Genomic DNA, 15,087 nt, shown 5'->3' with positions numbered 1-15,087 from the left:
AGGCATGAGTCCGATTTGACTGTAACTTATGGAGCTCTGCCTCGACGTGAACTCCTAGATCTCTGAATCTAACTCGATATGGTAGCTCTCTAATTGATTTAGGACTTTAGGTTACAACTTCAGAAATCTTTTGATTATATTATCTTAAGGGATAACTGGCTTGCTATTTTATAGTAGGGATGATCTCCCTTTTATAGGGCCATGACCCATGAATGACTATTATAAGATGATGTGTACAAAGATAATGCCATCATTTATGATAATTGAATCTAAATTATAAAAATCCTATGTAATTTATATCTCAAACAACACCGCAAATTGTGATAAAACTTTTGGCGTAATCATCAGCCGCATTGTCATATATTTTTGTATGCGAGTGTGACATGCTGGTGGTAGTGGTTGAGGAGAGCTAGAGTCTAGAGATCGTGGTGGCGAGAGAAAAGAGAGAAAGAGTGATGATTGCATTGGAGACGAGAGACAATTAAGTAACGAGCAAGGAAAGATAGTAGCGGATACACATACATTTCATGATGTACGTGTTTGGATCCTCTAGAGTTGTAAAATAACTCTATAAGGTAGAGTTTGAGCAATATCAACCATTGAATAAAAAATCAATGGCTCATATATAATCTTTTCAATATTCCCCCTATTTTATCTCATCAAAATCTACCCCTAAATCTTTCTCTTCCACCAATATGAACCGTTAATTTTAAAATATATGGCTCAGATACAACTCTATCTTGTAGAGTTTCGCTAAAAACTCTAAAGGATTTGGATTGATTTGAGTGTGTGTGCATACAAGACATGGTAGTTGAATAGGTCGAGGAAGGGGGGTTGATGTCTTTTGATTCAGGCTATGTTTAGTTCAGCTGAAATTTTCTGATCTGAACTTATCTGATCTGATCTGAACTTATTTTTTCTGATCTGATCTGATCTGATTACATGATCTTATTTTTTAGATTTTTCTCAATATATAAGAAAAAATATAGTCATGTGGGGTCTTATTTGATTCGTCTCAATGAGTACTTTATTAATATTCAATTATTATAATTTTTACTAATATGTAATGAAAGATATAATGATTTTTAAATATAAGCATGATCTGAACTGAACTTATTTTTTCTGATCTGATCTGATATGATCTGATTAGATCTGAAATAAGCAAAAACAAGGTGAACTGAACATAGCCGCAGTTTGAATGTCGTATAATAATGTAGAGAATTCAAATACCTTTTTATATATACTGACTATATTCTCTTAAACTATTTCTATTTATATCAAAAAATTAAATCTTATACTATATCAACAAATTAAATCTTATACTATATCCATAAAGATCAGAGAATAGTATAATGAAAGTGGATATAGATAAAATAAAAAAGTATAGAAAAAGAAAGACCACAAGTCTATAAATACACAAAATACAGCCGACAAATTAAACTCGATTTTCAAGGTTTTTATGGACTGGATCCAGAAACACGAATCCTATCTATTGGAAGAGTAAGAACACCATCGAGCTCCCCAAGGGGGAAGGAGGCCTCGGCATTAGGAATGTTCATTTGTTTAACAAAGCGATGCTTGCTAAGCAAGCTGTTCGAATCCATGAATCAAAGCACTCCTTACTTTCCCAACTCTATTGTGCCAAGTATAAAGCCTCTCAGTGAACTTCGTGCTACAGAAAGCTCGAATAGGAAGAGCCTCGTGGGGATTCAGAGGCCTTTGCAGAGCAATACAAGATTGTCAGAATGGCTTCACGATATCGATAGGAAGCGGAGCCAGCACAAATATTCTAGATGACAAATGGATAAAGGGAGACACAATCAATCTCAAACAAGGAATCAACCTGGAAGAGTTAGGCCTTCGAAAGGTCAAGGATCTAATGATTCAAGATCAAAAATCCTGGAACATACCTCTGGTAAGGGAAGTTTTCGAGCATGAGTCCGCTAACAGAATCCTCACCACCCACATCCCAACGGAACATCTGTAGGATAAGTATAGATGGAGTGAGTCCAAGTCGGGCAAATTCAGCGTAAAAGAAGCCTACGTCCACTATCTTCACCTCCAGGGATCACTAAAAGCTCCCCATAATACCAGACAATTCTGGAACAAGCTCTGGGCCTCGGACCTTAGACCTAAGTGGAAGTTCTTCATATGGAGAACCCTTTCGAATGCTATTGCCACAAACTCCAATCTAAGGAAAAGAAATATTCCAGTGCAGGAGCAATGCTATCTATGTCGATCGCAAATGGAAAATACAGGTCATTTGTTCCGCGATTGTGAGTTCACAAAGCGTATTTGGATGTGCTCCTCGCTCGGGATTCAACCACAAGCTGCCACAAACATCCCGATCGTGGATTGGATACGGAATTTGCTAAATCTATTCTGGAAAGAAGACGGAATAAAATCTGAGCGAGTTCAGGAGTTCGTTCTCACACTCTGGTTTATTTGGATTTTCAGAAACAATATAGTCTTTCAAAACCAATATGATAATCCGATCACTATCTATAAAAGGAAGGAAACACTCCTAAGTGAATATGCCGAAAGCAAGAAGTTAAAAGTGGCAAATCCTCGATCAACCCAGTCACGAACTACAGAACAACCGGAAGAGATACGACAAACAAGTAACCTCCAATATGATACAAGCTGCATCATTCTAGTGGATGGGGCCTGGAAAAGGTATAAGAAGTTTCACCCAAGAGCAGGAATAGGATGGGTTGCTAGAGAAAATGAGGCCATATTATTTGAAGGCAATGCAAATGTAATGGCGTCGACTCCAACACAGGCAGAGGCCTATGCTCTGTTTCACGCCATGCGCACGACATACAACAGAGGAATCAGACAGGCTACTTTTATTTCAGATTGCGCCGAGCTAGTCCGAGCAATAGATAGTCAACATCATCCTTTCGAGATAACCACCATCATTCACGATATTAATTCTCTCAGAGCTAAGTTCGACAAATGTGAAATCAAAAAGGTAAATAGAATAGATGTTAAACCAGCACATGTATTAGCCCAAGCAGCTAGACAAGGTATCCTAAGAATGTAGTTTGGCCGGTTTGTTTGTTCTTGTCGCCAAAAAAAAAAAAAAAAAAAAGATTCATGTGAAAGAAAAATAATATATAAAAAAAGATTCATAATCCACAAATTACTACTTATAAGTTCCTCATAGAATAACATTTTCATATTTGCTTCGTTTCAATTTAGTTGTGACACGATTTATTTTAGGAAGTTTTAATTTAGTTGTGACTTGTGACACTTTCAGTTTGAGTAATAACTTCTCTATATTTCTTCTATCATATGGAATCCGAGAATCTTTATAGTAGACCTGGGTGTACCATGCTCATGGTACACCCAAGGCTATTTTCAGGAAATGAGCAAAATGAGCAAAGAGCAAAATGAGCAAATGAGCAAATGAACAAATGAGTAAAATGAGCAAATGAGTAAAATGAGTAAAATGAGCAAAATGAACAAGCACTCCTACTCATTTAAGAAAATGAGCATACTTTTACCCAAACTCTGTCGACTGTCATTTGCTCATCATCATCTTCCTCAATTTCAGATCTGAAAATTCCTTTTTTTTTTTTCGCGAGTTTTAGATCTCCATTTTTGTGTTTGGAAGGTTTGGAAGGAGGAGAGAGAGAAGAATTGAAACAACAACAACTGAACAATTAAACAAATGAACAACAATGAGCAAAACAACAAGAATAGAACAAACGAGCAACAATGGCATCATCGGAATTGTGGCTGCTTCCTCGAGTTTTCTTCCATGGCTGACATCTCCATTTTTATGGGTTTTGTTTCTCTTTGCTTTTTTGCAGGCGATGAGAGATATAGGAGTAGAAATGAGCAGCGGCAGCATCGTCGGGAAAAATGGCGGTGAAAGCACGCAGAAGAGGAAAACATGTGGAAGAGGAAGAGAAGAGAGTAGGCAAAATTACGAACATGCCCTTAAAATTGTAATTTATTACAAAAATACCTAGGTTTCTAAAAATTGCCGAATTTGTAATTTTAAAAGTGTCGCGACTAAATTAAAACCGGTAGTTAAATTTTCATTAAAAAAGAAAACCTTGCTTTCAGAACTTCCCATGTAATCTTGGAAAGCAAAACTTCCACTCTTTCTCTTTCTCTCTCTAAAAAAAACCCCACTTTCTCCATCTAAATTCGAGCAAAGCCTTCCATGGCGGATGTGCTCTGTAAATGCAGCGGGAGAAGAAACTGCTACGCCGTCAACGAACTTCTATTTGAAATCAGAAAGAGTAGAAACGGCTTTAAAAATCTTCGAAACGTTTCGACCATTGTATTTTCTCCTTATAAGAAGAAAATTTCCAAATGGAGATCTATAATGGGGAAAAATAGTCGTGTTTTCAGGTATAGATTTCTAATCTTTAGCTCAATTTCAATTTAATTTGATGATAGTTTATTGATTGGATAGATAGTGCTCAATTTTGGTGATTTAGAGGGTTGTAATTTTGTACTTCTGGTGTTTTCTATGTCGTTAATTTTGTTGTATAGATGGTTTGTTATGACGATTCATGTTAGCCGACCCCGAACAGTTTAGGGACTAAGGCTTTGTTGTTGTTGTTGTTGTCATCATGTTATGTCATTAATTTGATGAAATGGGGCACCTTGATATGTGCAATTGTGCATAGCATCATATTGGATGAAAATATGAAATGGGTTTTAGTTTTTGTGGGTTCTTAAGTATTTTTTTAATCCATATGAGCCGCGAAGAAGGGGAGGGGGGATTTGAACCTTTGACTTATTGTTCACAACACCTTAATCTTAACCACTACGCCAAGACATCCTTGGTGGGTTCTTATTGTGGTTGTTTTTTCTACTTCTTTTTTATTCCCTTTGTTTCTTTTTTTTCGAATCAAAGGGATACTAAAATAAGTTCCACGAGCTAAAACTTTGTAATTTATTATGGGCCAAATAAAGGATGATATTTGGTGAATTTGTTGTAGGGTGCATTCTCTTTCCCTGAACTTATCTGAACTGAATTGCTTAGACCTGTTTGGACGTAATTAACCCTGATTTCACCTTATATTTTTACCTAATTGGACCTGATTAGACGTGAAACTTATTTCCATAGCCATGAACATTTAACTATATATGACGGGATCTTAATTTCTTGAAATTGTTTGGTTTTAGATAGCCAGGCTTATTGAAATGAGAGCCATGAGCTAAACTACTGGTTCGAGTTGGTGTAATTGATGGTATGTTACTTGGTTTTAGGTTTCAGGAGCATGGTTAGAACCCATATGTATTGTGAGGGTTAATGTGATCACAGAGCTCTATTCTAAGAAAGTTTGTTCTTATTCTAGTCAAATTTGATGTGTCAAAGTATTCAGCTTCTGTTTAGGTATAATGGTGTGGAGTGATCAATTAAAGTTAAGCAATTTAGCTGATTGAATGACCTCGGTAAAATGTGCTTGTAGGTTAGTTTGGCAATTTTGTCCTCCATTCCAAAACTTTGAAGGTTACCACGACAAATTTAGATGTTGTTAATCATTGTATCATTGTTAAAGTGTCTAGCAATATTGAATTAGTTAATTGTAGGACAAGCAATTTTGCATCTCAAAAAATAAGTGACAACTAATAAGGCATTGATATATTAAATGGGAGATAATATAGAATAAGAAAGTGTGGTTAAGTTCACAAATAATATGCATGGAGGAATTACTATGTTTTGAGGCTCATAAGTTCTTCAGAAAGATAAAGGGAAAGAAAAAGAGCTCACTCGTTAACAATATTTTCAGTTGACCCTTTTTGAAGATATTAGTTAGCTACGAAGTACTTGACACTAATATCTAAGAGACAGTGTATGTGATATCAATAGAGTTGCGTCCACGAGGCTATATTCTAAATGTAGGAAATTAACGCTGAAACTTGACATTCCACTTGCGAAGTTACTCATTGATTCTTTTAGCAATATTCAAGCATTGGGTATTGCCCATGCTAGAGTTTTGACGTGCATAGGACTGTATCCTAATAATTTGACCCAAGTACATGCACGATTTAGGTTCTAAATGACATTTTTATGTTAGCAAGTACGTACACCTTCACATGTTTCAAAATGGCTTGTGTTCTAAACTTCTAATACTCATTAAAACTTCCGAATCCCATTTGTGAACATATCTTTCATAACTTTCAGTACTCTCTCCCGGTTTTCATATGCTATGTTGCTCAGACTCGGGTACCCATGTGCGACACGGGTACGTGTCCAAGTGTCCGACTCGGCTATTTTTTGGAATTTTTTTCTATTTTTTAGCCCGAAACAAAGTGTCCAAGTGTCCCACCCATGTCCGAGTGTCGAGGATCCAACACAGGTACTTGAGGTGAAATGAAGAGTTCGAGCAACATAGTTCATATGTACCATGTCCAAATGAAAGTTGAAGTGTTGGATCTACGTTTCATACCTGTGTTGGAGTTTTGATTGTCCAATGCATGCACTTAAAATTAGGTAAAGAGTTGGGATATTATAGATTTCAATAGTCATGTACAAGAAATGCATTTGTACTTTTCACATTTTCTACTAGTGAATTGCTTCTATTTGAGCATCGTTTTATTTGGTTTTTATTGCAAGGGTTCTTTATGGTTGTAAACTGAAGCAAGTGCATATAACTTGGTGTATGCCTAGTGTTTAAAATACTACTTTGGTCAATTGCTTTGGGAACCTAACTGTATCCAATGTTCTGTGTGATGCAGTATGGATGCACGAGAGAAGTCAAGATCATTGATTTTAAAGTCATCAAAACAGAAGAGAGTGCCTGTCTTTGTGATGATGCCCCTTGATTCCTTTGGCATTGATACTCTTGGGACCCCGAGAATAAAAAAGTGAGTGTTCACCTTATGAGCCTTACTAGTGCTTTTGGTACTAATTTAGCAATTGAGCAAGATATCATCTGTTGCCTTCTTTGGAGTTGTAATCTCATAATAGTCAAACTCCACTGGTGTTTAAATGCTACTCAGTAACTGTTCGGGTTATGTATGATGATTCCTTTGCTATATAAGATTATTTTTTTATGAAGATCCTTCACAAGTATATCACTTGCTTATCAGTTATTGTCTTTTACAGAATCAAAGCCCTGTCTGTATCCCTTAAAGCCCTGAAGCTGGCTGGTGTCCATGGAATTGCAGTTGAGGTTTGGTGGGGAATTGTGGAACACACTTCTCCTCATGCTTATGACTGGTCTCTTTATGAAGAGCTTTTTAAACTGATATCTGAAGCAGGTCTGAAGTTGCACATTGCCTTGTGTTTCCATTCAAATGTTCACTTATCGTCTCAACATAAAGGCTCTGTGAGCCTTCCATTTTGGATTCAAAAGGTTATTTTACTTTGCCATTATAGATACATTGTTTAATTTTAGCTGGTTGGTAGACATTTATTTCTGTGTTGTTTCTGGAGTTTTTATCTTTCATATATCATCAAAATTGCTCAAGTTGTAGGTATCCATTAACAGAGGGTTACCAACTTTTTGAGGACCGTGTGTCATGGCAATTCTCTCTGTGTTGGATTAATATGCTTTATAATCTGGTGTCAAAGTACTCAAAGTGCATGGGGAGACAGCTGGTTATTGATTTATTTTTGCACTGCGTGTTATTTTCCTCACGTGTCAGATTATATTTATGAATCTCATTTTTTGTCTTCCGCAGATCGGAGCTATCGACAGAGACATTTACTACCGAGATCAGCATGGAAATTTCTGTGACGATTATCTTTCACTTGGAGTGGATGAGCTTCCTTTATTTTGTGGCCGTACTGCCCTCCAATGTTACGAAGACTTCATCTTCAGTTTCCTAGACAAATTTGACTTGTTAATTGGTCATGTAATAGAAGAAATAAGTGTCGGTCTTGGTCCTTCTGGCGAACTTAGGTAATTATTATGGCTTCCTGTCCATGAGTATCAGTCTTCTGATTCACTTAGCTTACACGAGGCTGCATGCAGGTATCCTGCTCACGCATATGCTGGTGGTCGATGGAGATTTCCTGGAATTGGTGAATTCCAGTGCTATGATAAGTACATGTAGGCCACATTTAACTTCCAAAAACTTGCTTATGACAGGGTACATTAGAACTGCTTCTTCTCTAGCATAGAGTAGAATTTTCACCTATGTAGTATTATTGCAGGATGGAGGATCTGAGGATAGCTGCTTGCCTAGAAGGAAGACCTCAGTGGGGAGGGAAGGGCCCCCAGGATGCTGGTTGTTACAACAGTTCTCCATCGGGAGTTCCTTTCTTTGAAGGCGGTCAAAGAAGTTTCCTTTCTGACTATGGGCATTTCTTCCTTGTATGTACTTCTCCTGAAAGGTCATCTCCTTTTTTCATATAAGTTTTCATGGGGAATCCTTAATGCACTCTCAAACTGCCGTTTTGTGCTCCATCATGTAAGAGCATAGTGTTTAGTGTACTGACTTTACTCCCACAACAGGAGTGCAAGAGGTCTTCTTGGAGTGGAAATAGATCTTCCTGTTTCAGACCCTGAGCTTCGTAAGCATTACAAAGTTCACATGATTGGAGACTTGGGGTATTAGGATATATAATTAGGGAAGGAATAACCAAAAAATTGAGAGATTTACTGGGGTAGTAAAGAGTATTCCAAATTTCCAATTGCTTATTAATTGCTCATTATAACTAAATAGATTCTTAATCTTTTAACATTATAAAGGAGTTCGAGAACCACCTATAGTACCCCAGTATGCATAAGCTATTTCCATTAGATTGGTCACCAGAGAAAGTACAAATAAACTTAAAAGAGTAGCAGGAAAATCAAGGTACTGGGTAACTTAGATGTGTGTCCCTGAATTGACAAGGAAATCTGATGTCACAATCTTTTGTAGGAATGGTACAGTGGTAAGCTGCTTCATCATGCAGATGCTATTCTTGGGAAAGCAGCAGATATGTTGAAGAAATATCAACAAGATGATAAAACATCTGTTCTGCTAGTGGCAAAGATTGGTGCAGTATATTGGTGGTACCAGACCTTATCACATGCCGCTGAACTTACAGCTGGCTATTATAACACTGCTCAGAGAGATGGCTATGATCCCTTAGCTTTGGTGTTGTTTCGTCATGGTGCAGCTCTACACATATCGTAAGATTTGACCTGTTAATCCATGTGATCTTTGCTTAGAACTTATCTCTACTACGAGGAAAATGAAGATGGATGGAGATTATATGAAGTCTATTGGCATTATAGTCCGAGACCCATGTGCCTAAAATTTAACACTTTTCTTTCAAAGCTCTCTGTTGAAGTTTAAAGAATTTTATAGTATGAGTGATAATGTCAGTAAATCCATGGTCTATCCTTTCTTCAAAAAAGAAAATCAAGTGTAGGTTCTGTATTTTGATGCAATATACTTTATAATCTATTAGTATGCTTATGATTGAAAAATTCTTTTTAGGTGCTTAGAGATGATGGACAGTGAGACACCACCAGGTATTTCTTGCAGTCCAGAAGGATTACTACAACAGGTATTCTTCTGGTCTATCTGCCTACCTATGCTCTTTGCCATCGATATTTCATTTATCTTCAACTTTATTGGTCTTAGCACGTCCTATAGTCTTGCTTCCCCTCCATACTGCTCATTTCCTCTTCCTGCACTCATCTGATCCTTCTGGTGGAGTTTTCTGTTAGGTGGTTGCAGGCATGCAATAAACGTGATTATTTATATAGAACTGGTTGCATTGATTATACATTCTAGCCTTCTCCCCCACCCAGCAAAAGAAAGAAAAAAGTAAAAGGAAACGTCATTTTTTGTCAGGTAGGTAGTACCTACTACCTAGGTAAGCCAAACCACTCTCAAGTCAGATTTCTCATTTAGACGCAGTGGCCAGCATAGAATGAGCCAAATACGTAGAAGGCTAGAACACTGACATCTTCACATACTTGTGAATTACGTTCTTGAGGTCTTGCAGTCAATTTTGCCTTATCTGCTTGAACTTTAGCACTGTTCTCCTTGAACCAGGATACTTTACCCATTTGAAAAAAGATATACTTACTGCTGCTTATCTAATATCTGTGAAGCATTAAGCATCATATGTTGGGAATGAGATTAGGGTAAGAAAGTATCCCTAGTGTCTTATTTGGAAGAACTGGCTTATGAAGTGCTAGGAACTAAGATAAGAAATCTACAAATCGAGCTAAGAGGAATTAGGGCTAATGGATAGTTGTTGTATTGATATAGTCAGTGGATTCTACTATTGACAACCCTAAATTTTCTGAAAGGACTAAGGTTCTCTCCCAATAGCTTTCTCTCAATCAAATTTCTTAATGAATTCTTCTCTCTAGCTTTTTCCCCTTTTATTACAGATTCCCTTCACTCTCTCTGCTGATACAGCACCTTTTGTAACTAACTATTTGGGATTTCCGTATAACCTCGAACTGACACAACAGACTGAAAGCGGCCACAATACCCTTCCCCTTCTGGCATAAGTAGATAGATCGGTGGTTTAGGTGGGTTCTCTGCATGAAGGTAGTTCACTACCCTAAAGTTTATGCGGCTTATTGACATCAATTGCTTTTTGTGTATAACCAAACTGCTCTCTGGTTTTGGTTTTATATCTCTTTTCCATTTAGTTAAATAAAATGTTATTATTGTATGGGCTGTGGCTGTGAGGAAAAGAATTACAACATGTAGAACTCTTTGCTCATCAACCAGTTGATTGTCTGCTGATTGTGGACCAGCTTTATGCTTGGGTGTAGAAACCCATGGAGAAGGCTTATTATAAGTGTGCAGTTGGTCAATATGACCTGAAAATCACCATTTCTAATTTGCTAAAAATATTCCTGTTGCAAAAAAGATGTACTGGAAGTGTATTGGCTTGCAACTAGAACTCTAATATGCGAAGATACATTATTTCTTTTTTGTTCCTTCCTCTATAAGACTAATTCTCCTTTCTCAGCCTTTGCTTTTCCTGCTTTCTGATCTCGTTGATTTATGTCCAGTTCTCTTTGTAGCTCTTAGTTATACATGTCAAATGTGCTGCCTTGGTTTATCTTTGCTGCTTTATTACAGAATTATACTCTTCATCATCACTACTTGATTTGGAAATAAGTTAGTTTCATTACTTCTTTCTCTTCATTCAGCAGAGCGGAAACAAGCTTTATTCATTATCCATTCTGTGGTGTGATGATAGTTCAGATGCTAGAAAGCCATTCAATGACTGGCAATTTATATGTAGTTAACATTATCATTTCATATGCAGCTTCAAGCAGTCTCAAAGAGAAGGACTATAAGTTTGACAGGAAGGAACTATAATGAACGTTTTGACAAGGTAATCCATCTTCCTTCTGGATTTGTGCCTGGTCTTCTGTGCACGCGTGAGCACCCGCACCCAGTGTGATTGGGTAGTGTTTTTGATTGTTTGATACGACCTGGTGTTTGTTGGAGTTGATGATGCATCAGACTAATGTTTTGCAGTGGTCTTGAGCTTTTAAAGAGGGAAAGGAACATTAAATGCTGTCCTCCATTTTGCCTTTACAAAAGTCAAAATTTAAAAATTTTATACCATAAATTCTCACCAATATATAGGTAAGATATTATTATTTGCAATGTTGTGAGATTCATCACAATGTGTATTTTCACAATATCAAATTTGTATATTAAATAAACAGTCAAATATGAAATGGAGACTGTGAATATTTCCTCTAGGAAGATTATAATTGGAAAAGAGGGAGTATTTGATAGAACAACAAACCACATGATGTTGGTAGATGGAAGTATGACATAACACAGTTAAATGTGCTATCTGATTACACATCTCAAACACTTTCTTCTTTTACTTCAAGAGTTGTTTAGCATTAATACTTGCTAATTATATACTCTTCTTACCGCTGCTCCTTTCCCCCCCGTTCTGTAGCTTTCTCATTGTACCCTGCTGATATTCAATCTCTATTGCTTTATATGTTAATTGGTGACATTCATTTGGCAGGCTGGACTACAGCAAATACAAGCCAATTGTTACAATCCAGAGGCAGAATCTGTAAGATCATTCACTTACTTTAGATTGAGCGGCAACATTTTTAAGGCCGAAAATTGGTGCAACTTTGTTCCCTTTGTCAGAAACATGAATGCAGAACAGTGAAAATGCCATTCAACCATTTTGTTGTTAAATATTTGAATAGAACAGCCTTCGCTGCCTCGTAATTTTTGTCAGGCAGGGTAATTTCTTGGCTGTTCAACGCACTGACTACATCGACTTCTGTATTCTTCATTCTTTACAGATGTATATATCCCTCCTTCAATGTCAGGGTAGTTACAATTGTAGTTCTACAGGAATTATCAGTTGTTCTAGGGTAATTTAATTTTTTAACTTTTGCCCTTAGAATGTATAACATCATTATGTAATGAAACTGATTGTTTACCACACTTAGCATGTGAATACTCATTTGTTTTCTTCAAGTGACTTGTTAAGGAAAAGGTTTATTTCCAGACATCAGATCAGTTCAGCTGGCGCAAAAGAGTTTTTATGCTATCGAACATCTTTCCTTCCAAGATGAATTATGAATGTTGATTTTGTGGTTTCAGTCAGTTTTACATGAAAACTTATGCAGAAAATTTCTCATCTATCAAGGATATGTTCAGTTTACCTTATTCCAGTCCTTGTAAGAAAAAATAAGTTTATACACTTAAAAAACTACCTCCGTTCTTTCTGATTGTTACATTTTGACATTTTATACTATTCATAAATTTCACTTTCACCACTGTTTGTGATTTTTATGTGAATAAAAACATAGCAATGTGGAATCTTATTAGATTCGTCTTAACATGTATTTTATTACTATGTACTCTTAATTTTTATAAATACAAAACTCAAGATATATGTCCTCAAAGTTTCGCATTGGCATGTGTAAAAAGTATGAGTGTAACAATCAAAAAGAAATGGATGGATATAAAATAAGGTCTAATAAGTTTATACTAGTTTAGATAAGGTTTAATAAGTTTAAGTAACTTAACTACCTCTTGTAGTAAAAATTATGTTACTTCATCCTAATAATATGTAGTGCTCAAAAGTTAAGATGTAGTTAAAATTGATTTCTTTTGCAATTGTATAACAAAATTAGACAAATAAAGTGACTTGTTGACAAATTTTTCTTGTTATCAAGAGGTTAAATGGGTCATCATAACTAATAATTTAATTAAATAGAATTGATTGAGTATAAACTATTGTTACCAATTAATTACATCGTCTTTTATTGTCGAAAATTACATACGCATCAATTAAATATTTCAGCACCTTATTATTTACACCTAAACCTGATCTTGGGCATAAATAAACTCCCAAAGCAAAGATATTCATCCTATAAAGACTCGCTTTCACAATGAATTTGGACATCTCTTTCAACACGAACATGAATTCGACACGACTAATCGCCATCCCATATATACATTGTACACGTAACAATAACATTGCATAACTATGTTCATATAACCAAGGATGTCTTGGCTGAGTGGTTAAGATTGAGGTGCTGTGAGCGTGGTCACAAGTTTGAATCCTCTCTCCCTTCTTTGTACAGCAGCTTTCGTGGTTCATATGGATCGGGAAAAAAAAATGTCCACACCCACTTAAAAAAAAAAAAAAGGTAAAATGGGTGACTTGGCCGTTTGCTCACCCAGGGCTTGAACGAGGAACTCCCTTCACTTTTCTCCTCTCCTGGTCAAAATATCAACAAAGAAATCTGTCTGCATTTCTCATAATTTTTGCTGCCATGGCAACATCTTATCTTCTCTCTTCACCTTCATCTCTTAATTTTATTCCCAAAACCCTAAATTCATCTTCTCTTCTTCCTCTCAAAAATCACTCCTTTCTCTCACTTACTACAACACCCACATCCCCAAATCCTCAAAAAAGGCTCATTTTTTGTCAATCCAAGAAAAATGATGAAATTGTTGATGCCCCAGATAGATTAATCTCAGCAATTTGCTATTTTTACCCCTTTTTTGATGGTGTTCAATATGGAAAATATGTCATTACCCAATTTGCCCCTCTTCAACTCATTATTCAACCTTTAGTTCCAGCTATAAGGGTGTTTAAAAGCTTCCCTTTTAATGGGATTTTGGTGTTTTTCACTCTTTATTTTGTTGTTGTGAGGAACCCTAATTTTAGTAAATATGTTAGGTTCAACACTATGCAGGCAATTGTTCTTGATGTTTTGCTGATTTTTCCTGATCTTTTGGAGAGAAGTTTTAATCCAAAAGATGGGATTGGTTTGGATTTGTTGATGAGTTTGGATAGTACTGTATTTTTGTTCTTGTTGGTGAGTTTGATTTATGGGTCATCTTCTTGTGCTTTGGGTCAAGTTCCTAGATTGCCTATTGTTGCTGAAGCTGCTGAGAGGCAAGTTCTTTAATAAACACAATTCATTTTGGTAAGATTGGATTTTTAAGTCTTTATATGCTTCCCTTGTTACAAAATTGTATCAAATTAATTATATACTTTGGAATTGTTGAGTAGAAGGGTAGTTTTTGTGCTTCAGAACTTTTGGTGCACTGTACTCAAATGATATTATGATATAGATGAATAGAATTTAGAATGATGAATATTCCTTTCAATGGTATATCTTTTATCTTGTGATGTAGTATTTGAATGAGAATTACATGAGTCTTGTTGTTGGTGCATCATACAAATGATGCATCTAGTTGTTGCTTGAACCTTAAATTTTGATAGAGGAGCTGAGTTTTGTTCCTAGCATTTCTTGCATGGTTAGATGGGTGCTCTCAATTTGAGGCTGTACATTCCTTCATATGCCTCACGAGTCGCGACTAATTTCCTATTTGAGCAGTTCAGCTTGCAATATTTTTCATGTTCATGGTGCAACTAATTTTTCTGAGTTGTTGCTATGGTGTTTGGTTCTTAAACCAGAAGTTATGTAGTTTGCAGCTCTAAGTTATGGAATGCTAGTGTCTGAAACTTTTAGATATCCTCGACTACAACTATATGCTCTTGTGTAAGTGCAAGATATAATGACTAATGAGGAGCAATTTCGGATATTGCTTTGTGTTTCTGATACATTAGTAGCTTAATTGCCACTTTCAGGAAAGAAACTCAGAAGGTTCAAGTTACATGATTATATAGGGCAAACT

General features: G+C 36.2%; 3 protein-coding genes across 4 annotated transcripts; all 3 read left to right on the top strand.

Moving 5' to 3' along the window:
• The first annotated feature begins 2,245 nt into the window (after positions 1-2,245).
• LOC125496252 (uncharacterized) lies at positions 2,246-3,880 on the top strand. The gene is made up of 2 exons (XM_048641669.1): positions 2,246-3,029; positions 3,819-3,880. Exons 1-2 carry the CDS (start codon positions 2,246-2,248, stop codon positions 3,878-3,880), a joined length of 846 nt encoding a protein of 281 aa, XP_048497626.1.
• A 192-nt stretch (positions 3,881-4,072) lies between these two features.
• LOC104891859 (inactive beta-amylase 4, chloroplastic) lies at positions 4,073-12,447 on the top strand. Of its 2 annotated transcripts, none has more exons than XM_010677634.4 (10): positions 4,073-4,368; positions 6,709-6,837; positions 7,079-7,328; positions 7,657-7,877; positions 7,950-8,027; positions 8,132-8,291; positions 8,842-9,095; positions 9,406-9,475; positions 11,210-11,278; positions 11,936-12,447. In XM_010677634.4, exons 1-10 carry the CDS (start codon positions 4,178-4,180, stop codon positions 12,086-12,088), a joined length of 1,575 nt encoding a protein of 524 aa, XP_010675936.2. In that variant the 5' UTR covers positions 4,073-4,177; the 3' UTR covers positions 12,089-12,447. The 2 variants fall into 2 exon arrangements, with proteins under 2 accessions (XP_010675936.2, XP_019104723.2); XM_019249178.3 differs by having other exon boundaries at positions 8,132-8,311; positions 8,853-9,095.
• A 1,151-nt stretch (positions 12,448-13,598) lies between these two features.
• Positions 13,599-14,556, top strand: LOC104891860 (protein TIC 20-v, chloroplastic). The gene has a single exon (XM_010677635.4). It carries the CDS (start codon positions 13,713-13,715, stop codon positions 14,352-14,354), a length of 642 nt encoding a protein of 213 aa, XP_010675937.1. The 5' UTR covers positions 13,599-13,712; the 3' UTR covers positions 14,355-14,556.
• The last annotated feature ends 531 nt before the right edge of the window (positions 14,557-15,087 follow it).

The sequence above is a fragment of the Beta vulgaris genome, chromosome 4, assembly GCF_026745355.1.
Source record: "Beta vulgaris subsp. vulgaris cultivar EL10 chromosome 4, EL10.2, whole genome shotgun sequence".
Classification (NCBI taxonomy): Eukaryota; Viridiplantae; Streptophyta; class Magnoliopsida; order Caryophyllales; family Amaranthaceae; genus Beta; species Beta vulgaris.
Note: the sequence above shows the minus strand (reverse complement) of the source record. Positions and strands in the feature narration are given on the sequence as shown.